The sequence below is a fragment of the Lipotes vexillifer genome, unplaced genomic scaffold (genome assembly GCF_000442215.2).
Source record: "Lipotes vexillifer unplaced genomic scaffold, Lipotes_vexillifer_v1.1 scaffold788, whole genome shotgun sequence".
Taxonomy (NCBI): domain Eukaryota; kingdom Metazoa; phylum Chordata; class Mammalia; order Artiodactyla; family Lipotidae; genus Lipotes; species Lipotes vexillifer.
Genome location: NW_006791862.1, coordinates 2689947 through 2717157, shown reverse-complemented (window position 1 = coordinate 2717157; position 27211 = coordinate 2689947). Strand labels below are relative to the sequence as shown.

General features: G+C 37.1%; 1 protein-coding gene across 1 annotated transcript in view; it reads left to right on the top strand.

The window, feature by feature from the left end:
- The window catches only part of BRIP1 (BRCA1 interacting DNA helicase 1), a 207443-nt gene that overhangs the window by 136387 nt on the left and 43845 nt on the right, over nt 1–27211 (top strand). Inside the window, 2 exon segments of the mRNA XM_007464912.1 lie at nt 17423–17582; nt 18595–18716. Of these exon segments, the coding sequence (XP_007464974.1) occupies nt 17423–17582; nt 18595–18716 (282 nt within the window).

Here is a 27211-nt window from a genome sequence, read left to right as displayed (position 1 = left end):
TTCCCTACACCAACAAGCAATTCTTGGATGCCAGCAGGATGTCCAAGATTCAACTCAATTCTGACACTATCTACCCAGAGATAGAATCAGATTCCACAGGTAAAGGGCTCATTCCCACAAGACCACCCTCTACTTCAGACACTAGTTGCAAGCCCAGATTGTTACCTATACTTCTGACAGACTGGCTGTAAACCAGAGGTTCCCACGACCCACTCCTTGGGTTCAGTAAATTTGCTGGAACAGCTCACAGAACTCAGGAAAACTCATTTACTCACTAGGTTACCAATTTATTATAAAAGAATATCAATCAATAGCCAGATGGAGAGAGAAACAGTGCAAGGTTCTGAACAACAGAGAGGGTGGGACTGATAGTTTCATCCCGCTAATCAGGTGGTTGGCTCCATTGACAACTAGTCCCCATCCTAAACTGTTTTGCTAAAGTCACCGCATTAGTATAACAAAAGACATCTTTATCACTCTCAACACTTAGGAAATTCCAAGGATTGCGGGAGCTGTGAGCCAGGAATGGTGGATGAAGACCAAATATATATGAGCAATATATTTTGGTTACCTGAATAACCAAATGTCACTGCTGTGGCCTCTCCCGTTGCGGAGCACAGGCTCCGGACATGCAGGCTCAGTGGCCATGGCTCACGGGCCTAGCCGCTCCGCGGCATGTGGGATCATCCCAGACCAGGGCATGAACCCGTGTCCCCTGCATCAGCAGGCAGACTCTCAATCACTGCGCCACCAGGGAAGCCCTGTAACTTGCTTTTTTAACTCAACATCTATAGATAGTGTTCATCCTTGTTGATACATGTGTTAACTAATTTATTCATTTATGCTACTGTTAACTAATTTGTTCATTTATACTACTGTGTAGTATTTGTCTTTGCATGTGTGGGCATGTTTATATTTTTTCAATTTACAAAATGGTGGTAAAATATACATAACATAAAACTTGCTGTTTAGCCATTCAGTGTCATTAAGTAGATTTACAATGTTGTACAACAATCACTACTATCCATTTCCAAAACATTTTCATCATCCCAATCGGAAATTCTGTATTCACTAAACAGTAACTCCTCATTCTCCCCTCGTCGTTCCCCACCCCCCACCCCACTGTCCCTAGCAACTCCTATTCTACTTACTTTCTCTATGAATTTGTCTATTCTAGGTACCTCATAAAAATGAAATCATACTACATTTGTCCTTTTGTGTCTGGCTTATTTCATTTACCATAATGTTTTCAGGGTTCATCCACATTGTACCATGTATCAGGATTTCACTCCTTTTTATGGCTGAATATTATTTCATTATATGTATTTACTACTTTGTTTATCCATTCATTGTTGACGGATGCTTCCGTTGTTTCCACCTCTTTGCTATTGTGAATAATGCTATTAATATTGATGTGCAACTATCTGTTTGAGTCCCTGCCTTCAGTTCTTTTGGTGATATACCTAGCAGTGGAAATTGCTGCTGGATCATATTGTAATTTTATGTTTATAAGAACTGACAAACTATTTTCCATAGTAGCTATACCTTTTTACATTTTCACCAGCAATGTATGAATATTCCAATTTTTCCACATCCTTTCCAACACTAATTTTCTGTTTTTTTGATAGCAGCCTTCCTAATGAGTTTGAGGTGGTATCTCATTGTAGTTTTGATTTGCATTTCCCTAATGATTAATGAAGTTGTGCATCTTTTCATGTGCTTATTGGCCATCTGTATACCTTCTTTGGAGAAATGTCTATTCAAGTTCTTTGCCCATTTTTGAATTGGATTATTTGTTTTTGAGTTGTAGGAATTCTTTCTGTATTCTGGATATTAATCTCTTAACAGGTAAATGACTTGCAGGTATTTTTCCCATTCTGTGGATTACCTTTTCACTTTCTTGGTAGTATGTTTTGATGCACACAAATTTTTAAATTTTGATCAAGTCCAATTTTTTCTTTTGTTACCTGTGCCTTTTGGTGTTGTATCCAAGAAATCATTGTCAAATCCAGTGTCCTGAATATTTTGCCCTATTTTTTTTTCAAATAGTTTTATAGTTTTTAGGTCTTATACTTTGGTAATTTTGAGTTAATGTATATATGGTATAGGCAAGGGTTAACTTGATTTTTTTTTTTTTTTTTTTTTGGTATGTGGCTAGCCAGTTTTCCCAGCATCATTTGTTGAAAAGACTCTTTTTTCCCCCCCCATTGAATGGTCTTGGCACCCTGGTTGAAAATCAGTTGACTGTATATTCGAAGGTTTATTTCCGGGCTCCCTATTCTATTCCTTTGGTCTGTATGTTTGTCCTTATGCCAGTAGCACACTGTTTGATTGCTATATCTTTGTAGTAAGTTTTGAAATTTGGAAATGTTAGTCCTTCAACTTTGTCCTTTTACTTTCAAGATTGTTTTGGCTATTTGGGATCCCTTTTGATTTCATATGAATTTTAAGATATGTTTTTCTCATTCTGCAAAAAAAAAAAGTTGTTATTTTGGTAAGGATTGCACTGAATCTGTAAATTGCTTTGGGTAATATTGTCACATTAACAATATTAAATGTTCCAGTTCATGAACACTGGATGTCTTTCCATTTATTTATGTTTCTTTAATTTCTTTCAACAGTTTCGTAGTTTTCAGTATACAAGTCTTTTATCCCTTGGTTAAATTTATTCCTAAGTATTTTATTCTTTTTGATGATATTGTGAATGGAATTTTTTTTCTGAAATTTCCTTTTATGGTCGTTCATTGTTAGTATATAGGAATGAAACCAATTTTTGCATGTTGATTTTGTATCATGCAACTTTACTGATTTCATTTATTAGCTCTAAAAACTGTGATTTTTTTGTTTGTTTTAGTTTGTGTGTGTGTGTATGTGTGGATTCTTTAGTGTTTTCTAGATATAAGCCCGTGTCATCTGTGAACAGAGGTAGTTTACTTCTTCCTTTCCAATTTGAATACCTTTTATTTTAGGGGAAAAGCTTTCAGTTGTTCACCACTGAGTATGATGTTTGAAGCGGGCTTTTCATATACGACCTTTAATATGTTTAGGAAATTCCCTTCCATTCCTAGTTTGAGTGTGTGTGTGTGTGTGTGTGTGTGTGTGTGTGTGTGTGTGTGTGTGTGTGTGTTTAATCATGAGAGGGTGCTGAATTTTGTCAGATTATTTTTTTGCATCAATTGAGATGATCATGTGGGGGTTTTTTCTTCATTCTATTAATGTAGTGTATTACATTGATTGATTTTCATATGTTGAACAACCCCTGAATTCCAGGAGTAAATTCCAATTGGTCCTGATATATAATACTTTTGGTATGTTGCTGAATTTTGTTTGCTAGTATATGTTGAAGATATTTTAAAATTTATTTATTTTTTGGCTGCATTGGGTCTTCATTGCTGCTCGCAAGCTTTCTCTAGTTGCAGCAAGCGGGGGCTACTCTTCGTTGCAGTGTGCAGGCTTCTTATTGCAGTAGCTTCTCTTGTTGCGGAGCACAGGCTCTAGGCGCGTGGGGTTCAGTAGTTGTGGCGCACGGGCTTAGTTGCTCTGCGGCATGTGGGATCTTCCTGGACCAGAGATCATACCCATGTCCCCTGCATGGGCAGGCAGATTCTTAACCACTGCGCCACCAGGGAATTCCCATATGTTGAAGATTTTTGCAGTGATATTCATAAAGGATACTGGTCTGTAGTTTTCTTTGCCTGAATGTCTTTGTCTGCCTTTTGTATCAGGGTAAGTCTGGCCTCTAGAATGAGTTAGGAAATGTTCCCTCCTTTTCATTTCTTTGAAAAAGTGTGAGAAGAGGCTTCCCTGGTGGCACACTGGTTGGGAGTCCACCTGCCGATGCAGGGGGCGCGGGTTCGTGCCCCACTCCGGGAGGATCCCACGTACCGCGGAGCAGCTGGGCCCGTGAGCCATGGCCGCTGAGCCTGCGCGTCCAGAGCCTGTGCTCCGCAACGGGAGAGGCCACGACAGTGAGAGGTCCTCGTACCGCAAAAAAAAAAAAAAAAAAAGTGTGAGAAGGATTGATATTAACTGTTCTTTAATATTTGATGGAATTCATCAGTGAAGCCATCTGGTCTAGGGCTTTTCTTTGTTGGAAGGTTTTCGATTACTGATTCAGTCTCCTTACTTGTTATAAGTCTATTCAGATTTTCTGTTTTCTTCATGATTCAGTTTTTTTTTAGACTTATGTGTTTATAGAAATTTATCCATTACATCCAGATTATTAACCAATTTGGTGGCATACAGTTGTTCATAGTATTGTCTTATAATCCTTTTTATTTCTGTAAAGTTGCTAGTAATATCTCCACTTTCTTTTGTGGTTTAAGTAATTTGAGTCTTCTTTTTTTCCTTAGTCAGTCTAGCTAAATATTGGTCAGTTTTGTAACTTTTATTTGTCTATTTTTTCTATTCTCTATTTTATTTACTCTGCTCTTCCTTTTTTCTTTCTGCTAGTTTTTGGCTTAATTTGCTATACTGTAAAATGTACAGTTAGGTATTTGAGATCTTTCTTTTTTTTAATGTTTGCATTTACAGCTAAAATGTCTTTCATAGCACTGTTTCACTGTATCTCTAAGTTATGGTATATTTGTATTTTTGTTTTCATATGTGTCAAGGTATTTTCTAATTTTCCTTGTGATATTTGGTTTGATCCAGGGATTGTTTAAGAGTGTGTTGTTTATATTGTATAGCACAGGGAATTATAGCCATTATCTTGTAATATAATGGAACATAATCTGAAAAAATACTGAATTGCTATGCTGTACACCTGAAAGCAGTATAATATTGTAAATCAACTATACTTCAATTTAAAAAAAGAGTGTGTTGTTTAATTTTCATTTATGTGTGAATTTTCCAGTTTTCTTTGTTATTGATTTTGATTTCATTTCATTATAGTCAGAATAACCACTCAGTCCTTTTAAAATTTGACTTGTATTGTGGCCTAACCTATGGTCTATCCTAGAGGATGTTCTACACACACTTGAGAAGAATGTGTATTCTGCTTTGTTAGGTGGAGTATTCTATATATGTCTGTTAGGTCTAATTAGTTTATGGTATTTTTCAAGTCCTCTTTTCCTCCTTGAATTTCTGTCTGGTTGTTTTTTCCATTATTGACATTGGGATATTAAAGTTTCCGACTATTATTATAGAACTATATTTCTCTCTATTCTGTCAGTTTTTGTTTTATATATTTTGGGGCTCTGTTCTTATGCATTTCTATGTTTATAATTATTATATCTTCATGAATTGATACTTTTTCAATATATAATATTATTCTTTGTCTCTAACAGTTTTTGACTTAAAGTCCATTTTTTATGGCTTTTTGTTACTGTCTAGCATCTTTTGATTTCAACTGAGGGACTCCCCTTAGCATTTCTGGTAAGGCAGCTCTAGTAGTGGTGAACTCCCCCAGCTTTTGTTATTCTCTGAAAGTGTTTCTCCTCCTCCTCCTCCACCTGTCCCCTTCCCTTCCCCTCTATACTCCTCCCCCTCCCATCTTTCCTTCTTTTATTTTTAAATTTTTTTTTTTTGCCGTACGTGGGCCTCTCACTGTTGTGGCCTCTCCTGTTGTGGAGCACAGGCTCCGGATGCACAGGCTCAGTGGCCATGGCTCACAGGCCCAGCCGCTCCATGGCATGTGGGATCTTCCCGGACCGGGGCACAAACCCATGTCCCCTGCATCGGCAGGCGGACTCTCAACCACTGCGCCACCAGGGAAGCCCTTTCCTTCATTTTTGAAGGGCAGTTTTACTGGACGTAGTGTTCTTGGTAGGTAGACTTTTTTTTTCTCTTTCAGCACTTTGAATATATCATCCCACTCCTTTTTTGCTTTGCTCTTGCTCCTTTCAAAATTCTCTCCATCTTTGATTTTTGACAGTTTGTTTATAATGTGTCTCAGTGTAACCTTCTTTGGATTCACCTTTTTCGCTGTCGGCTTCTTGAACCTGGATATCCATTCCCTCCCTCCACCCTTTTTAGGAAGTTTTTGGCTACTATTTCATTAAATAAACTTTGTACCTTTCTCTCACTTTTTTCACCTTCTGAGACTGCCATTTGTGTATATTTGTCTGCTTAAGGGTGTCCTATAAATCCTTCAGGCTTTCTTCATTCTCTTTTCTTTATACTTGTGTGACTGGATCATTTAAATGACCTGTTTGAATTCACTGATTCTTTGTTTTGATTGACCATGCTGCTGTTGAACCCCTCTAGTGAGTTTTTTATTTCAGTTACTGTATTCTTCAGCTCCAAAATTCTTGTTTGGCTCTGTGTTTTGTCTCTTTTTTTGAAATTCTCATTTTGTTCATGTATCATTTCCCTGAGCTTGTTGAGCATCTTTATGATGGTTATTTAAAATTCTTTTTCACGTAATTCATATACCTCCATTTCTTTATGGTTGATACCTGGAATTTATTTTGTTCCTTTGATTGGGCCATTTTCCCCTGTTTCTTCATGTTCCATATAACTTTGGGTTTGTATCTACACATTTGGAAAAACAGCCACCTCTCCCAGTTTTCTATGAACTGGCTTTGTACAGGGAAAGATCTTCACCAGTTAACTCAGCTGCAGGTTCTGGAGGCCTCTCAAACCTTTTCTGTGGATGTGCTTTCTCTTGACTTGAGTGTGTAGATTCCTGATTAGAAGGATATTCCAGTTTTTTTTTTCCCAAGAGCTTGTAATTTTTTGTTCCCTCTGGTTTTTGTCTGTGGTACTACAGATTCTCTGGAACTGCTGCAAGCCACCCAGTTCTCTTTTGTTCTCTGCAGGCCTTTAGAATATGCCAGGTCCCATCAGCTCTCTGAGTTAAGCAAGCAGAAACTAGTCCCTCAGGACAACCCCCTACCCCCACCCCACCCCAAGAAAAGGTGGAATGTTACACATTTTCCACTCTTCTCTTCTCCCCATCCAAGGTAGAGGCCGCCAAGCTGTACTGGCCTCTTTCTCCTAGTCCTCTGGAGTGGCAGCAAGCTGCTCAGCTCTCTTTTGTTCTCAGTGGCCCCTTGGCATCTAGAGTATGCTGTACCTTGTCAGTATTGTGAGATATGTGGCACAGAAACCAGTCCCTCAGGCAGCTCCCTGCCTGAACATTGGACATATGGTCCAATAATTTCCATCCTCAGGGAGAAGCTGGGAGTTGGGGATTTTATCACAGTAGTTAAGTGCTGAACCAGGGGAAGAGACTATGGCAAATGAGTGCATGCTAGTTTAAACCTTTGCCTTTGTACTCAGCGGCTCCCAACCTGGCAACATTTCCTGTTAGTGCATAGATTCAGGCAAGACAGAAACCAGTCCCCTGGGTAGCCCCCCTAAAAGTCTGCACATTAGACATGTTTCAGTCTCCTTTTAACTCCCTTAGGGAGAAGCTGGGAATTGGAAGTATCCCAGTTGCACCATGCTGAGCTGGGTGGGGGGGACAAAGACAAAAGTTATGCCACAAATTTTCCTACCATCTTCAATGCAGCTGGTTTTATATTCATCTGGGAGGTAGGAACCTCTTAACTGTTTTCTGGATTTCTCACAACAGTAACTTGTCCATGTGTTGTTGTTGAATCAGGGTTTCCATGGAGGCAAGAAGCTGTTGACTTACCCCTTATTGAATTTTTAAAGTGGAGATGTGAGTAGATGAAGTGGTGGAATTTGTATTTTGAAAACATTGCTCTCAGGGCTTCCCTGGTGGTGCAGTGGTTGAGAGTCCGCCTGCCGATGCAGGGGACGCGGGTTCGTGCCCCGGTCCGGGAAGATCCCACGTGCCGCGGAGTGGCTGGGCCTGTGAGCCATGGCCGCTGAGCCTGCGCGTCCGGAGCCTGTGCTCCGCAATGGGAGAGGCCACGACAGTGAGAGGCCCGCATACCACAAAAAAAAAAAAAGAAAGAAAGTATTGCTCTGGCTGAAATGTAAAGACCTAGGAGTGATAGATAAGAAACAGAAAATCCAGTTAGGAACCTATCAGAGTAGTCCTTCAGGAGATTATCATAGCTTAGATTGAACTGGTGGCTTTGGATATGGAGAGTTATTTGGAAGACAGAAATTAATAAGGCTTGGTAATAGATTGAATATGGGTGATGAGGGGGAGAGGGAATTGTTAAGGATGATTCATTGTTCAGAGCAACTCAGTGGATGGTGATATCCTTTGTTGATTAAAAAAAATACTGGAATAGTATAAATTTGGTCTTTTATGAAACATTTCAGGTACCTTTGAAATATCTAACTGGTGAATTTTATTAGGCTATCAGACATATGAATATTCACGTAGAGGAGCAGTTGGGGCTTTAACTACATACAAAATTTGGAGTTTTAGGCTATGTTTATTCTGCATCTTTAGGTATGTAATATTCTCTCACTGTAAGTGCCATGAAGGCAAGGACTTTTTCTGTCCTGTTCTCTGCTTTATTCTTAGATTTCTGATGTTGCTTCTGGTACATTGTAGGGATTAATATTTTTGTTGTTGTTTTTGTTTGTTTTCTTATCTTCATCCTCTATCCTCACTGTCTTGGTATTACTAAAAACATTAATAAGAAACAGATATTTCATATTTATATAAGATCACATAATATATCATCTATATATGAATCATAAATTATATTAAATGAAAACATCAAAACTATCACTTGAGAGCTATATATTACTGTTAAAGTTATCTGGATGCTCCTTCAAATTCCCATCACTTTGTTCACTCCCACAGAATTAATAATTGTCCTAAAGCAGGGGTCCCCAACCCCCAGGCCACAGACTGGTACCAGTTCATGGCCTGTTAGGAACCAGGCCGCACAGCAGGAGGTGAGTGGTGGGTAAGTGAGCAAAGCTTCACCTGTATTTACAGCTGCTCCCCATCGCTCACATTACTGCCTGAGCTCTGCCTGCTGTCAGACCAGTGGTGGCATTAGATTCTCATAGGAGCACAAACCCTACTGTGCATGCGAGGGATCTAGGTTGCACACTCCTTATAAGAATTTAATGCCTGATGACCTGAGGTGGAGCTGAGGCAGAGATGCTAGTGCTGCGGAGCGGCTGCAAATACAGATCATCATTTGCAGAGAGGTTTGACTCCACAGAGACCATAATAAATCAGTTGCTTGCAGACTCATATCAGAACCCTATCAGTAAGTGGCAAGTGACAATTAAGCTGCATCTGGTGGCAGGCTTTATAGTGACAAGTGAGTTGATGTACTTCAATTGTACAGTACATTGTACAGTACATCTGTACTGTACAGTACATCTGGTTGATGTACTTCAATTGTACAGCTGCATCTGCATTTAAGTCAGAATCCGACACTTACTTTAGTCCATGCGTGGCCTGCCCATTATTTTATTTACCACTTCCATTTATCACTCTTTCCCGCGCTGCACTCTTGTCTCAGTCACAGTTTTGGTAAGCCCACAAGCTAACCCTAGCCAAAATGACTAAAAAACAAACGTCACTGGAGAGCTTCTTTGAAAAGGGGGAAAGACCCAATGATGAGACAGCAGAATACTCTAAGACTGCCAACAGAAAGAAAGCTGCATTTGAAAGAAAATACCAAGAATCCAACTTAAATTATGGGTTCATTGCGACAGGTGATACACATTCTCCAAGCCCGCTTTGTATATAATATGTGGTGACAGGCTATCCAGCGAAGCCATGAAAACTTCAAAACTGCTTAGCCACTTGGAGACCAAGCACCTTGAATTAAAAGACAAGACTTTGGAGTTTTTCAAAAGAAAAAAACGTGAACACGAACAGAAGCAACTGTTGAAGGCCACCATTTCATCAAATATGTCTGCACTGAGAGCATCATTCTTAGTGGCAAACCGCATTGCTAAAGCTAAGAAGCCCCTTACTATTGGTGAAGAGTTGATCCTGCCTGCTGCTAAGGACATTTGTCATGAACTTTTAGGAGAGGCTGCTGTTCAAAAGGTGGCATGTGTTCCTCTTTCGGCTAGCACCATAACTGGACAAATTGATGAAATAGCAGAGGATATTGAGGCACAGTTAAGATTAATGAATCACCCTGGTATGCAGTCCAGGTTGACAAGTCTACCAATGCTGACAGCAAGGCAACATTGCTTGTTTCTGTGTGATATACTTTTCAGAAGGATGTACATGAGAATATGTTACGTGCACTTTTGTTGCCAACCAACACCACAGCTGCAGAACTATTCAAGTCCTTGAATGATTACATATCAGGGAAGCTGAATTGGCCATTTTGTGTTGGTATATGCACGGACAGAGTGGCTGCCGTGACTGGACGGCTTTCTGACTACTCGGGTCAAAGAGGTCACTTCTGAATTTGAGTTTTCGCACTGTGTCATCCATAGAGAAATGCTGGGTAGCCAAAAAATGGCACCTGAATTTAACAACGTTTTGCAGGATGTGATCAAAATTATCAGCCACATTAAAGTACATTCCCTTAACTCACGTCTGTTCGTGCAGCTCTGTGAGTAGATGGACGCAGAGCACACACGTCTTCTCTTATACACAGAAGTGAGATGGCTTTCTAAAGGTAGATCACTGGCCAGAGTTTTTGATTTACGAGAGCCACTCCAGAGATTTCTTTTAGAAAAACAGTCACCACTGGCAGCACGTTTCAGTGACACAGAATGGGTCGCAAAATTTGCTTACTTGTGTGACATATTCAACCTGTTCAGCAAATTCAGTCTGTCACTTCAGGGGAGAACGACAACTGTTTTCAAGTTGGCAGATAAACTGGCTGCATCCAAGGCAAAATGGAATTATGGGGGCGATGAGTGAACATTGGGATTTTTGATATGTTTCAAACATTAGCAGAGATTTTGAAAGAGACTGAGCCAGGGCCTTCTTTCTCCCAGCTGGTGCATGACCAACCACCTATCTCAGCTTTCAAAAGAGTTTGAGCATTATTTCCCAACCACAAAAGACCCCCAAACTGGGAAGGAATGGATCTGTGACCCATTTGTGATATAAGCCAGGTGAATGGACTTTGTGCTAGAAGAGAATCAGCTGCTTGACATCGCAGATGACAGTGGCCTTAGGAGTATGTTTGAGACAGCTTTACATCTCCATACATTCTGGATTAAAGTCAAGGCAGAATATCCTGAGATTGCCACAAAAGCACTGAAAAGCCTGCTTCCATTTCCAACATTCTATCTTTGTGAAGCAGGGTTTTCTACAGTGACAGAAACCAAAATTAGATTACAGAGTAGAATGAACATAAGCAACACACTTCAGATGTCACTGTCCCCCATCGCCCCCAGATGGGACCATCTAGTTGCAGGAAAACAAGCTCAGGGCTCCCATTGATTCTGCATTATAGTGAGTTGTATAATTATTTCATTATATATTACAATTTAATAGTAATAGAAATAAAGTGCACAATAAATGTAATGTGCTTGAATCATCCTGAAACCATCCCCCCCACCCCCCCAACCCCCCCAGGTCCATGGAAAAATTGTCTTCCACGAAACTGATCCCTGGTGCCAAAAAGGTTGGGGAATGCTTTCCTAAAGTTTATAATTTTCATTATTTTTTTAAAGTGGCTTTACCACATACACATGTATTCCACAATACATATGTATTGCTAAACAATATGTTACTTAGTTTTGCTTTTTTTAAAAAAATGGCATGATATTGTATATAATTTTTACCATTTTGCTTTTTTTAATCCATGACAAGTTCATTTATTTTCATAACTTATTATAATCCATTGTATTATAACTAACTTATTATAACTTATTATAATCCATTGTATTCCTGTAGCACAATTTACACATTACCTTTAATAAATATTTTTAAGACCTTTCTAGTCTTCTTATTTGTTTTTATGTTCTGCTGTTTAAATAATGCTGCTATTGACATATTGTAGAAAATGACAAGCTGATTCTAAATTTCATATGGAAAAGCAAAAGACCTAGAATAATTACAGTGTTTCTAAGTTATTTTTTTTCCATTTTGTTTTCCTCTTCAACCTAGAATTTTATGGGAGTTTTTTCAGATTTCTATGTAGATAAATTTATTTGTTTTGGTATGAATGACCCTTCTGTTAATATCTATTTCCAGTGCATCTGTATGATTCCAGATTTTTAAAATTTATTGATATGTCCTTTGTGAATTTATGTATATTGTTCCACATGTAAAAGAATTATTATTTTCCATTCAGCGCCAAGTTTCCTATATATATTAGAGTAAGGTTGATGATTCTTATAAATTTAAATCTTCTATATTCATATTAATTTCATCTAATTCATTTGTAGATATCTTAGGTATGTTGAAGTCCTCTATAGTATTTAGGGAGTTGGTCAGTTTATCATTGTATTTCTTGCCAGTTTTTTCTTTCCATATTTTCAAACTATGTCTTAAGTACATAGAGATTCATGAGTGCTATATCTTGTTGGTGGATGCACTTTTTAAAATTTTTTTTCGTGGTACGCGGGCCTCTCACTGTTGTGGCCTCTCCCGTTGCGGAGCACAGGCTCCGGACGCGCAGGCTCAGCGGCCATGGCTCACGGGCCCAGCCGCTCTGCAGCATGTGGGATCTTCCCGGAGTGGGGCCCGAACCCGTGTCCCCTGCATCGGCAGGCAGACCCTCAACCACTGCGCCACCAGGGAAGCCCTGATGCACTTTTTATGTGTATGGAATATATATCCGTGTTTCTTTTAAAGCTTTTTACTTTGAAGTCTATTTTTTTATGACAGTGATACACCTGATTTCTTTTGATAAATATACGCCTCGTATATATTTTTCCATATCTTTATTTTCAAGGTTTCTTTGTTGTTTAATTTTAAGTGTCTCTATTGATAAACAACATATAGCTGGTTTTCTTTTTTTCTCTCCCACTCTCCTTTCCTCCTTCCCTCCCTTCTTCCAAACAATCTGATTGTCTCATTTTTAATAAATGATTTAACTTTATGTTTGCTTTGATTCTTTGGCGTATTTGGACTTATTTTCTACCATCTTATTTTGTGCGTTCTTTTACCTCTTTTCCCCTCTTGTTTATCTTATTCTATTGACTTGGGTTTTTTGCCCCCCTCCCTTTTTAGTGGTTTGGAAGTTCTGTATCCTGTTTATCATTGTTTTAATAAAATATCTTTACTGTGATATAATTTGCATACCATACAATTCACTCATATAAAGTGTATAATTCAGTGGTTTTTATTAGATTTACAAAGTTCACTAATTTTAGAACATTTTCATCACTCTTTTTTTTTTTTTTTTTTTTTTTTTGCGATATGCGGGCCTCTCGCTGTTGTGGCGTCTCCCTTTGCGGAGCACAGGCTCCGGACGCAGGCTCAGCAGCCATGGCTCACGGGCCCAGCTGCCCCGTAGCATGTGGGATCTTCCCGGACCAGGGCACGAACCCGTGTCCCTTGCATCGGCAAGCAGACTCTCAACCACTGCGCCACCAGGGAAGCCCCTTTCATCACTCTTAAAAGAAGCCCCATACTCATTTAATCCCCTATCTTCCACCACATTTTCTCCTTTCCCCAGCCTTGGGCAACCTCTGATTTACTTTTGTCCCTATGCATTTGCCTATTCTGGAACTTTCATATAAATGGAATTATACAATATGTGGTGTTTTGTGTCTGGCGTCTTTTACTTAGTATGTTGTTTTCAGGATTCATCCATGTTATTGCATGCATCAGTACTTCATTCATTTTTATGGCCAAATAATATTACATTGTATGAATATACCATGTTTTACTTATCTGTTAATCAATGGAAAGATATTTGGATTTTTCTACTTTTTAAATGTTATGAATAAGGCTGCTGTGAACACTCATATATAAGTTTTTGTGTGGACATATGTTTTCATTTCTCTTGGATATTTGATTATGAGTGTAATTGCTGGGTCATATGGTAGCTCTATGTTTAACCTTTTGAAGAACTGCTAGGCTCCTTTCCCAAGCACCCTCACCATCTTGTATTCCTACAACAGTGTATGAGAGTTCTAATTTCTCCATATTCTCACCAACACATTAAAAATAGATACAACTGAAGAGCAGATTTCTGAGTAAGAGTTCTCCTAGTCATGATCGATATTTTGTCTCTTGCTGCCTCAGCTTTGCTAGAGTTGCCCAAAATATACCTCTGGATCTGGCTCTAAATATACCTTTGGAAAGGGTAATAGGTGTCAGATTGCATTAATTTTTTCTTGAAACAAATTAATAACTTCTTAGCTATGTTTAGATAGTTTAAATAGTCTTTCCTTTTTAAATTAAAGCAAATTTGAATGATTTATGTAGGGGAAAAATTTTGCCCAAGTTATAAAATTTGCATTAACAATAAAGTTTCAGATCTAATGCAAACCTAGAAAAAAGTAGTTTGTTTTTGAGTGGCCCACCTTTCCTCCTTTTCGTTGTCTTCTGTTCTCCAAATTGTAATCTTATATGTCAGTATTATACCCTGACAATTCAGTTTTTAAAATTTAATAGAATCAAAGAACTTTAAAGCTAAAAGTTCCTTCAGATATGTCAACAAGCTTAACAGCTTTATTTTGTAGGTAAAATTTTTTAAAGATCCAGTAACATGTGACAGTTTAATCTGTACTTGCTATGGAAGTTTTCTGAAGTGATTGATAGTGCATATCGTAATTTTAAATTGTGATACGCACGATTTATTTACAAACCTGTGACCATTTTCATTGTCCATAAATTTCTGAAGTTCTTAGAATCCAAAATCAGTGGATAAAATGTCTTTTTTGTAATAAATTTTGAAATATTGCATATATCATACCTGCTTTAAAATTTTCTAAGCTTTTGTGAACACAAAGTTAGACATTTTCTAAATCATGTATAACTCTTTGATATTCTGATTCTGTTCTGTATAATGGGGAAAAATTCCCTACTGGATTTCTTTGGGGGTAATTTCGTGCATTGAACCAGTTTCTTTCTTATTTCTCAGGTTTCCCTTCTTAAATAGATGTTAGTCTATTAAAATGGAATATATTTTGGAGTCATCAACTTAATGGTCTTCCTTAAGTAAAATGTTAGGTATTTCTCCAGATCTTGAATGTTCAAAACATTGAAATTGCTATTATCTCAGACTCAAGGAAAAAGAGTTGAAATATTATCTATGTTTTCAGAAAAAGGTATACCACCATTGAATTTCATTCTACTAAGAATCAACAATTATGCAAATTCATGACACACTTCATCTGGTTTTACATCCTTGGGATATTTTTACACTCTTCTAACTGAATTACAACAGCCAGAACAGACTAAGAATTTGCATGGTGAGAAACTTTGATTCAGAAAGTGCATATTCAGAAAGGAAATTCTAATAGCCAACGTTGAGGCACTCAAAGAAGATTTTTAAATTAATAATATCCCTATGTTTTTTTACCTGTTAACATGGTGTTATGGGGAATTTTTATTTTTATTGATCAGGACACCATGATCAATGTATAATATGCAGCAAACTATTTTACCAATTAGTGATTTTCTTAGTGATTAGTGTGTTCTGGCTGCTATAACAAAATACCACAGACTTGGTAGCATGTAAACAACGGAAACTTATTTCTCACAGCTCTGGAGGCTGGAAGTCCGAGATTAGGGTGCCAGCATGGTTGGGTGAGAGCCCTCTTCCTGTCAGAAGCCAGTGGCTTCTTGCTGTGCCCTCCTGTGGTGGAAGGGGCAAGGGAGCTCTGTGGGATCTTTTTTATAAGAGTACTAATCCCATTTGTGAAAGTTCCGCCCTCATGACCTAATCACCTTTAAAGACCCCACTTCCTAATACCTTCATCTTTGGGGATTAGGATTTCAAAAAATGATTTTGGGGCTTCCCTGGTGGCGCAGTGGTTGAGAGTCCACCTGCCGATGCAGGGGACACGGGTTCGTGCCCTGGTCCGGGAAGATCCCACATGCCGCGGAGCGGCTTGGCTCGTGAGCCATGGCCGCTGAGCCTGTGCATCCAGAGCCTGTGCTCTGCAACGGGAGAGGCCACAACAGTGAGAGGCCCGCATACCGCAAAAAAAAAAAAAAGATTTTGGAGGACCACCAACATTCAGACCATAGCAATGATTTTTTTTTTAAATTTGTTTTATAATCTTATTAAGATTATTTCTGAAAATAGATTAGGAAAAATTCTGAGGAAATAAACCATCTTATAAAAATTAGTTTTTGTTCTCTAGAGAATTTGGAGTAATTTCTTGGTGCTTGCCTGTATTGTAATAATTGGTCCATATTGCGTAGAACTCTGCATAAAACAAGTAGGTAAAGCAGTTCAGTTTAAATCATAATAATCTCTACTACTGACTTTTGTCTTTTTTAATTTATTTCAGCTCTTATGTTTATTAACTTCTGCTTTCTTTGCATTTTCTGTTTAATTTTCTAGCTTCTTAAAAAGAATGCTTAATTCCATTAGTTTTAAATTTTTAAAATACATTTCAAGTTATAGCATATTTCTAAGTATTGCCTTTACTGCATCCCACATGTTTTGAATTATGGGTGCTTTTTGTCATTCATATCTAAAGATGTCATGAATTTTATTGTTTTCCTCTCTAAACCATATGTTCTTGGGAATTCCCCGGCGGTCCAGTGGTTAGGACTTTGTGCTTCCACTGCAGGGGGCACGGGTTCGATCCCTTGTTGAGGAACTAAGATCCTGCATGCTGTGTGGTGCAGCCAAAAAAATAAAGTAAATTATAAACCATATGTTCTTTTTTGTTGTTATTTATTTTCTTTTTCTTCCAGTTTTATTGAGATATAATTGACATATAACACATATGCTCTTTCAGAATACAGTCTTTAGTGTCGGGCTTGTATGTTTGTTTTTTCCCACTAACTTTATATAATTGACTTTTAACCTAAAATTGCATTGTTGTTAGAATATGTGGTTAATCTGATAAGGATTCTTTGAAATTTGTTGAAAGTCCTTTTGTAATCTAGCATGTTTATTTTTGTAAATGTTCCATTTGTGCCTTTATATTTTCTACTTGTTGGCTACCTGAGTCTCTGTTTATATATTTACTCAATTCAGTTTATTAATGATGATCAAATTTTAAAACAGCATAGCTGCCTATGGGCTAGGTAAAATGATCTTAAAGAATCTTCATTTAAAGTATCTTTAGTTAAAGATATCAAGAACTTCACCTTAGATTTAGAGATAACTTAAAATTTATGAATTTTGACAGAAGTAATTTTTTCCTGCTTTTGAAATCCCTAAGATAGCAATGAGAGAAGTAGTAGCAGTAGCAGCAGTAATGTTAGTAGTAATAGTAATGGTAACAGCAGCCACAACAGCTAACATCTGTGGAGCTCTTACTGTGTGCCAGACATCATTCAGAGCTTTCTATATCGGTTAATGAATTTACCCAGTAACAACTCTATGACATATAATTGTTTTCCTCTTTCTATGGAGTCAAACACAGAAAGGTTAATACTCTTGCCATTGTAGTCACATTGTCTTTCAACAAATAAATGTAAGTTCAGTTGGACACACACAAAAAAACCATTTTTTTTCTTTCCCCTTTCCAGTTACTAGAAAAGTTAAAAGAACGTTGGCTCTCCACTGGTGTATGGCATAATCTGGAGTTGGTGAAGACAGTCATTGTAGAACCGCAGAGAGGAGAAAAAACTGATTTTGATGAATTACTGCAGATGTACTATGATGCAATCAAGTACAAAGGAGAAAAAGGTAATTGGAAATTATTTGATGGTCAGTGAAAAAAAATTTTCCCCATAAAGTGAAAAGTTGGTGCTGTTAGAATTTTGTGTTATCTTTTTTAAATGAATTGCACTTGAGAAAAATTATATTTTATAATCCTGAGTGAAAAGAAAATAGGTTAAAGAAATTCTTTTATTTGGAGTTGTTCTCCTGTGAATATTTTCACTTGAAGATGCCAGTTCAGTTTTATGAAATGGCATGAGTTCAGGTATTATCCCATAGACTTCCTTATGCTAACTAAAATGTTTTGTTAAAGAAGGTAGGTAGAGTATGCATTAATATCTTACTTACTAGCCAAATGAGCCCTACATTTTTATGTAAAAAATATACTTTGTGCTTATATTTTATTACATAAGGTAAACTTGAGTTTTCAAAACATAACTGAAGGCTAAATTTCAAAGTTAGAGAATGCCCATAAAAAGTTTGACAAGAAGGGCTAATAGTAGTTTATGAACAGTGCAACATCATAAAGATATTGTAACATAATTGTCAATATCCTTGTATGGTAAGATTATACACAGGGTATTCTGTGTATGTGTGTTTTAAATACTTTTCAATATAATATTGATTCAATATGATATATAGTATATATATTAGAGTTATTTAAATCATTCTGATAACTTTACATTCTGGTGGTAAAGATAGTGATTTCAATTTCAGTATTTTACAGTTAAAACAGTTGGTTCACAGTTGCTCAGCTCACATGCAAGTTACTACTCTGACATGGTTTTTCTGTATAGTTTAACTGGGAGATACACAGTTTATAAATTGGTTCTACCATGTTGCACCTAAATGTAATTTTGTTTCTTTTATTTATTTGAAGACATTGAATTTTTAAAACTTTATAATAGTTTTAATTTTTGTTTCTTTAAAATTTGGTATTAAAATTACTTAATAATCAGATCTTTTCAAAACGACAAGAATAAGAATTTCTGGGAATTTTGACTGTGCTTATAAAAATGTTGATTTTCTGTTGCTTAAGATGGCGCCCTCCTGGTGGCAGTTTGTCGTGGTAAAGTGAGTGAGGGTCTGGATTTCTCAGATGACAACGCCCGTGCTGTCATAACAATAGGAATTCCTTTTCCAAATGTGAAAGATCTACAGGTAGGCCAGCAGAGCCTTAAGAAGTTTTTATTTATCACAGAAGTTGTTGATTTTGTGTAAAGTTAATTAGACATTTTTCTTGTATCCTCAGGCATTTTATTTTATTTTATTTTTTAATGAATTTATTTATTTTTGGCTGCATTGGGTCTTGGTTGCTGCACACAGGCTTTTCTCTAGTTGTGGCGAGCGGGGCCTACTCTTCATTGCGCTGCACGGGCTTCTCATTGCGATGGCTTCTCTTGTTGCAGAGCACAGGCTCTAAGCGCACAGACTCTAGAGTACAGGCTCAGTAGTTGTGGCACACGGGCTTAGTTGCTCTGCGGCATGTGGGATCTTCCTGGACCAGGGCTCAAACCCATGTCCCCTGCACTAGCAGGCGGATTCTCAACCACTGCACCACCAGGGAAGCCCCAGACATTTTATTTTAATGCTCTAGTGACTCAGAATGAGTGAGAAAGGTTTAGGAGATATGGGTTTATTTTATTTTTAACTTACCCTGTCTTCTGCTTAATAAGAGTGATTTTCAAAGTGTGGTCCTGGGTCGGGAGCATCACTGTTATCTGGGAACTTAATAGAAATAGATATTTCCAGACTCCTACTGAATCAGAAGCTTTGGAGGTAGAGCCCAGCAATTTGTGTTTTATCAAACTCTTAGCCACAGACTGACAGGGAGCCCCCGGGGAATTCTAGGGCCCTTTCTCTATCTCCCTTCTCTCCAATGCCATGCCTTGTCCTGCAGATTTTAGTGATTTTCGCTGTTTCAAGTTCTGATATCTTCCACTTCAGCTCGGCAGAAACACCATACTTGTACTTCAGTACTTCAGTGCTCTGTGCTACTGTCAGAAAATTATACCTAGGAAGAGAGCTGAGAGTCATAGAGTTCACCTAATGGATCTTATGAGATCATCTTACCTCTGAGATTACAGTTTTAGGCTGCCTGGTGTCTACTCCCTAAAAGCAGTTGCTTTATCTGTTTTGTCCAGTTTTACAGTTACTTACAGTGGGAGGGATATTCCTAAACCAGGTATTCTACCTTGGTCAGAAACAGGAGTTTTGCTTCATTATCACTAATTGTTTGATAAACATACTTGAAAAATTATTTGTAGTAATAATTTGAAGCCTAAGGTGATGTTATCTTTATCGGGGAGGATTTTCTTTTACTTCCTACAGGAATTTGAAGTTGCTAGCAACCTGAGACCAAGATTTGAGGTTTTCTGGCCACTGAGCTGACTCCATTGAGTATAATCCATATCCCTCCCAGGATACAACCTGCTAGGATCTCATACTAAAACAAGAATTCTTTCTCTAGGCAGTTATCTTCTTTATTGATAATATTTTACTAGACACTGTGAATTATATAGTAGTAACAGTAATAATATTTCTCTAGTTAGCTTCTACTCTTCCCTAACCTCTGGACCTTGTCAAAATTTCTGAAAGTCCTCAGGAGGTATTTAATCCTTTCAGCCTACAGTACTTTGGTGGCTTCTACTGCCTTTCTCCAGCCACCAGTGCTACCACTGAGAGTGCTGATGACCATTCCCAGGGCTCCTATTCTAAAGTGGCTAATGCTGCCTCTGACTACTACTACTGATGAAACAGTAGACATCCACTCAAGAAAACTGTTGTGTTCACCATCAATAGTATTAGTGCTCATTCCACTGAAGCTGAGTTCTGCTGATTGCACTGCTGTCGGCAGTGGTACTATCTTTTTTTGATGTCTTATCATTTTACCTTGGCCCTATATTACTGTACTAACACTGCTTTGTTTAAGTGGAGAGAATCTCTTTCCCACACTTTCTACCACGCATTCTTCCCACGTCTTAAATATAAATTTTTCCCCCTAAAACTAGCTCTTTCAACTTTTGCTTGTATCTTCTTTCATTCTTGGACCTATGTATGAGTCCTTGAGAGCTGGAAAAGGAGCTTTATGGCTAATAACTAGGTTGTACTAAATATTACACTCACAAAGTAACAAGCCCTGAAAGAATTCACATCAAACTCATAATAGTGATTGTGTATGAGAAGAGAAAGGAATGATATTGGGGGTAGTTATCAAAAGGGACTTTAGCTTTTGCTATAATAGCTGTTTTACTAAAAGACAAGCTTAAAGAAAATATGGGTAGAATACAGGTGTTTATTATGTTATTCTTTGAAAAATCCTTAAAATTAAATAAAGTGTTACTTGTGAAGGAAAAAAAAATTACATTTACCTTCTGTTTTCTCTACTGTCATTCCCAACAACTGTGATTCTGGGTGTTGTTATTGCACCAATCTTGGATTTCTTAATGCTTTCTTTCCTCAGGATAAGTTCTTCCCAGGCAACATCTCAGTCTGTTGTTTAAAAAACAAGATACCAGTGACCTGCTCTGACATCCCTCAGTAATGGTCCTACTTGTCATAGTTGTGCTTATTTGAATTCCAGTGGTTCTAGTTGTATAAAATAGCAAAATAACAGAAGCTTCAATGAGGTCTGCATAGGGAGGAGAGGAGGGTGATTCTAAAGGAGTTTCCCTAGTGGTTCCTAAAAGGGACAAGTAGGGTGGACCCAAGAGTAGTCTGAGCTGCAGGATCAAGGGACAGACAGATGAAGAGGAAAAGTCATTATTGGAAAGACTTGGAAGTGTATTTCTTGTTGCATATGTCTGGATCACTTCTTCCTGTCTAACAAACAATTGTAAAACTCAGTGGCTTAAAATAGCAGTCATTTACTATGGGTCAGCATCTATGAGGGTGGGGTGGGCAACAGATGATTTCAGCTGGGCTCAGTCACCCTGCTATGGTTTGACCAACATAGGTGGTGCTCAACTGGATCAGCTCTGCTGATGGATCTCATCCTTTGTGGACCAACAGACCAGCCAAAACATGTTATTGCAATGGCAGAGGTACAAGAGAGCACGCTTGACTGTGTAAGCACTTTTCAAATACGTGCTTATGTCACATCTACTAACATATTGCCCAAAGCATGTCATATGCCCAAGCCCAAAGTCAACAGCAGTGGAGGGGCTGTGGGGAGCGGGTATTTTCCACCACACATGGCAAAGGGCTTAGAATAAGGACTCCGAAAAGGAGTCCTGGCCTTTTTTTTTAATAACTAAAGGATATTTATAAAGCATTCATTCAAAAGACTGATGTTTATAAGCTTAAAGAGTATAGATAAGCAATTTTTATAATAATTAAGGACTTTTTATCTTCTGGAAATGACCAGAATATAATAGTACCTGAAATATCTGAGTATCTGAAATAACTCAGAGCACCATTATGGATTTCTAAAAATTTATAAATGATCAAACAAGTTATTGAAAATAATAGTACACTTCTATAAGATATAAAAGAAATACAAAGTTTGAAATTTTAATAAAGCTCACTTCATTTTTTGTTGTTGTTGCCTGTGTTTTTGGTGTTAAATTTAGGAAAACATTGCCAAATCCATGGTCATGCAGATTTGCCCCCAATGTTTTTTGTCAAAGAGTTTCATAGTTTTTGCTCTTAAATTTAAATATTTGATCCATTTTGAGTAAAGTTTTGTATATGTTGTAAAATGAGTCTAACTTCCTTATATCTAAAATGAGTCTCTTGTAGACATCATATAGTTGGATCATGTTTTTTTTTTTAATTAATTATTTTTGGCTGCGTTGGGTCTTTGATGCTGCTCGTGGGCTTTCTCTAGTTGAATCGAGCAGGGGCTACTCATCGTTGCGGTGCGCGGGCATCTCATTGTGATGGCTTCTCTTGCTGCGGAGCACGGGCTCTAGGTTTGTGGGCTTCAGTAGTTTTGGCGCGCAGGCTCAGTAGTTGTGGCTCGTGGGCTCTAGAGCGCAGGCTCAGTAGGTGTGGCACATGGGCTTAGTTGCTCCACGGCATGTGGGATCTTCCCAGACCAGGGCTCAAACCCATGTCCCCTGCATTGGCAGGCAGATTCATTACCACTGCGCCACCAGGGAAATCCTGGATCATGTTTTTTAATTCATTCTGCCAATATCTGCCTTTCTGTTGGAGAGTTTAATCCATTTATGTTTAAAGTAATTACTGATAAGGAAGGGGCTTGTTTTACCATTTAACTCTTTGTTTTCTGCATGTCTTATATGCTTTTTGTTCCTCAGTTCATTCATTATTGCCTTTTTTGCATTTAGCTGTTTTTTGCTATGTACTATGTTGATTCCCTTCTTTCCTTTTGTGTATATTTTTCAGTTATTTTCTTAGTGTTACCTTGGGGTTAATCTCTGCCTCTCCCTTTTTATATTGTTATTGTCATAGATTACATCTTTATACATTTGTGCCATTGACATAATTTACAATTATCGTTTTATGCATTTGCCTTTTAAATCACATGAAAAAAAACAGTTACAAACCAAAAGTATGATAATATTGGCTTTTATACCTACATATTTTTACCAGTGTTTTTTATTACTTCCTAAAGCACATACTTACACTGCCTTCATTATATTATATTTTAGTGTTTATAAGTATGTTTTATAATCTGTTAGATTACCTCAAGGATTAGGACAATTTCTTAAATATCTTTGTCTCTACAATTAAATATTGCCTTGGAATATAGTGAGTGTTCAATAAGTTGATTTAATTAATGATTAAATATGTTTATTATTTAATATATTTATATTTAGTCTTAAATATGTATACTTATATATTTAAATATAATTAAGTATTAAATATATACTAAATATTAAAATAAAATTAATTAAAATAAAACAAAGTTCAATATATTTAATATAAGTTATCAAAATAGTATTTGGTTTTGTTGTTTGTTTTGCTTGACATTGTTATTAAAAATCAACAACCCTCCGTTCCTGGACTCTTTAATTAAGGCATCATAATGATAGTAATCATTATTTGATTATAATGACTAGGACAGTAGTAAACATTAATATTACTTATAATAAGGCAGTACAGTATGTTGTTACAATCATAAATCATTAAAGGAGTTAATGAAGGGAATACTCAATTCCAATAGCATTTTACACCCTAATACATAGTAGAACATAATAACGGAGAGAGTATATTAATTATACTGGCTGTCACTCTTTATATTAGTGTTCTATTGTTGTGTTACAAATTACCACAAACATAGTGGCTTAAAACAGCACACATTTCTTATGACACAGTTTCCATGGGTCAGGAGCCTGGGTGTGGCTTAGCTGGGTCCTTTGCTCATGTTTCTGCAAAACTGCAGTCAATGTTGTTGGCTGGGCTGCTTTCTCATCTGGCTCTTGGGGGTCTTCTTCCGAGTTCATTTAGGATGTTGGCAGAATTCAGTTCCTTATAGTTGTAGGACTGATCTAGCCAGGGGCTGCTCTCATCTCCTGCAGGCTACTCAGAGTTCCTTGTTATGTGGCCTTCTCACAGGCCCTCTCACAGCATGGCAGGTTATTTATGCAAGGCCAACAAGATACTGTCTAGCTCCAGTCTCCTAAGATGGAGCCATACAACAACATAATAACAGGAGTAACTTCCTCACACCTTTGCCTTATAACATGATCTAATCAAGGGAGTGACTACCCCATCACCCTTGCCATATTCTGTTGGCTAGAAGCAAGTCACAGGTTCTGCTCACACTCAAGGTGAGAGGATTATTCAAGACATGTCTCTCTGGGAGTCACCTCAGGGTGTGTCTGCCATATTCTGGTTTTCTATAAAATGAATTGATGAACTAAATGACTTCCATAAATGGTTCTTCCAAACCTAAAACAATACTTCAAATTACTGGGCCATAAATTAGGACTTTACAGTTTTCTTTTACATTAGTACTCAGCCTATCATGCAGAATAAGTGGAAATTATTTGTAAATGAGAACCTGATATATTCTATCTTATGAAAACAAAGCAATCTATTTCTGTCTTGTTTTCTCTATTGTTTTATTTGAATTCATATTTTAAAGAGTTAAGGTCAGTGTCCCAGTTAGAAAAGTGATTTGAGTGGGACAAAGAGGGCAATGACCTTAATTTTATGATACTAAAATTTTTCTTAAAATTTGAGACAGATTATGGAAGTAAAAATTAAAATACAGTTTAAAATACTAACTTAAGACTCTTGTAGTCTCAACTGCAGAGTTAGGCTTTTAGAGAAGCAGGAAAATGTATGTTAGAGCCAAAAATATGACTTCTTTGGCTGTGACCAGGATTTCCTCTTCCCACCTTGGGGACTAGAAAGTAGAGGTAGGAAAATTTCATTTTGGAGCCAAGTGTGACTTGTTTAGTTCAAGTCATAATTTATTGCACATACCTCAGGGACCTGAAAATAAAGAAACCCACTGTGAAATGTTGATAACGGGCCACTCTGAAGGACAGGCATTAAGCTAACTTTCCTGGTGAGGATTTTTTTCACTTCCACCTTTCCCAGATGCTTCTGATCATTCTATAAGGACACACTTAATCATGTAATAGCTAAAAAGGAAACTTTCTGTGTACTAAAGCAAAGTATTTGAGGGGCAGGAGAGTGAACCAAGGCCTTTATATGATTAGATGTTGGTGGAAAAATATAACTAAAAGAAAAGTTGTTTTCTTTTAATGCAATTAAGTCACAGTATAACAACACTGCCCTTTTAGTGGATATCTAAAATAAATCCTTTGGCCAATTAGTATGATACAAAAACTTAAACAGCCTTCAACTTTATAATTCAGGCATCCACATCTCAAGTTGGTGACATGGGCATAATTTGTGATATGTTGTAAGGTACGATATTTAGAGTTTAAAATTCCATTTTATTTGTATTCTTTAGCACAATTTAGTAGTATATAAAAATATTCTCCCTTCATGGGTATTGTGTCTTTTCCTCTGAAGAGAAATGCATAAAACCATGGCATGTGCCTTAAAATTTTTATGCTTTAAAAATGTTCCAGTTGGTATCCTAGATTTCTATAACAAGTTTAGTAAAATTTGATGGTAATATTCTATATCAGAAGAGCTCTTAAAATTATTAAAATAACTAAGATATAAATTTTATGTTTGTGTATTATTTTGCTTTAGTAATATAGTATGTTGAGTCACTAAAATAGATTTCATTTGGAAACTATTTAAAATTCCGATAGTGATCTGATTAGTTATCTCAGTATTGGCATATGATAATCATTATGAATTCCTTTTTTCATTTGGGAAACTTCTTTTAGCTCTGAAGATACTGGACTATTTAAGTATATTATTTTTTAATCAGTTTTGGAAAATTACATTAATGATTGAAAGATACTGGCATCTATTTTAACTTTGTTAGTTATTGACTTTATAACAAACACACATAAATTTATAAGCTGCCATGCATTCTTGGCATTTTATAAACCTCAGAAAAGGGCTGTTATCCCTTGCCTGCCCCAGAGGATAACAGCATTAATAAAATTGAGTGCACATTAAACCAGTGCTTTCAAGTGTCAAAATATTATTAGATGATGGCAGTATTAGAATTCTTGAATCTGACATTTCTTTTTAAGTAGACTGTTGTTGTTCCTTCATTATTCTTGTTGCTTTGGCAGCAATGTGAATATTCCTGAGTAGATGAATGAAGGCGGGAATGCAAGGGGTTATAGTATATCAAGACAAACTTGATTTCAGAAACAAAAACCTTTCCTAATAATTTTGAGTAGATTCATATTTTCCTTTTGAATCACTTATATCATTGTGTTAATGATCTTGAGTGTTTTAGCATTCATTTATTCATTCAGTCACAAACTTTCACTAAGAGCCTGATTTGTACTAAATACAGTTAAGTGCAGAAATAAACAAGATGCTACTTCTAATGATGTCTATAATTTATTAAAGTACTTGAACATGTAACAGGATGTTTTGGTTTGGACAGGGTCTGGGTGTTCCAATGCTTAGGAAAAGTGAAGTTGAGCAGCACCTTTCACCTCCCATCCAGATATCCAGTTACTTTGAGTGATTTGCCTAAAATAGGTGGAAATTCACATCTCAGAGAAATGAGATTTGAATCTTGTCTATGTTGAGATTCAAACATACAAACATTTGATCAAGTGGAATGGCCTCATGAAAGGCCAGATTATAAAACTATTCAAGTTATTAAGACTATTCAGAATAGTGAAACAACCACTTTTTAAATATCTGGCTAGAGTACCAAGTACTTTATAGACTGGTGACATGGTGATACATTCACAGATTATAGCCCCTTGTCTCATGGAGCTTACACTCTTGTGAGGAATGTTGAAATTAAAATAATAAAGAAGCAATTAATTGCAGTTGTGATGAAGACTGTAAGAAAAAAGTCACAGGAACTATGAGAATGTATAACAGGATCCTAACCTAGTCTTTAGGGGTAAACAAAGACTTCCTGAGGAAGTGATATTTCAGCTGACACAGGAAAGAAGGCTCGGAGTTATGTAGGTGAGCAGAATGGATAAGAGTATTCTCAGCAGATAGAACAGCATATGCTAAGGCCCTGAGGTGTGAAAGAGGATAGCTATTCCCAGGAATTGAAAGAAGCCGAGGAAGAGAGTGAATTGGGGAGAATGGCATGTGAATAGAGGCTGGGAGAC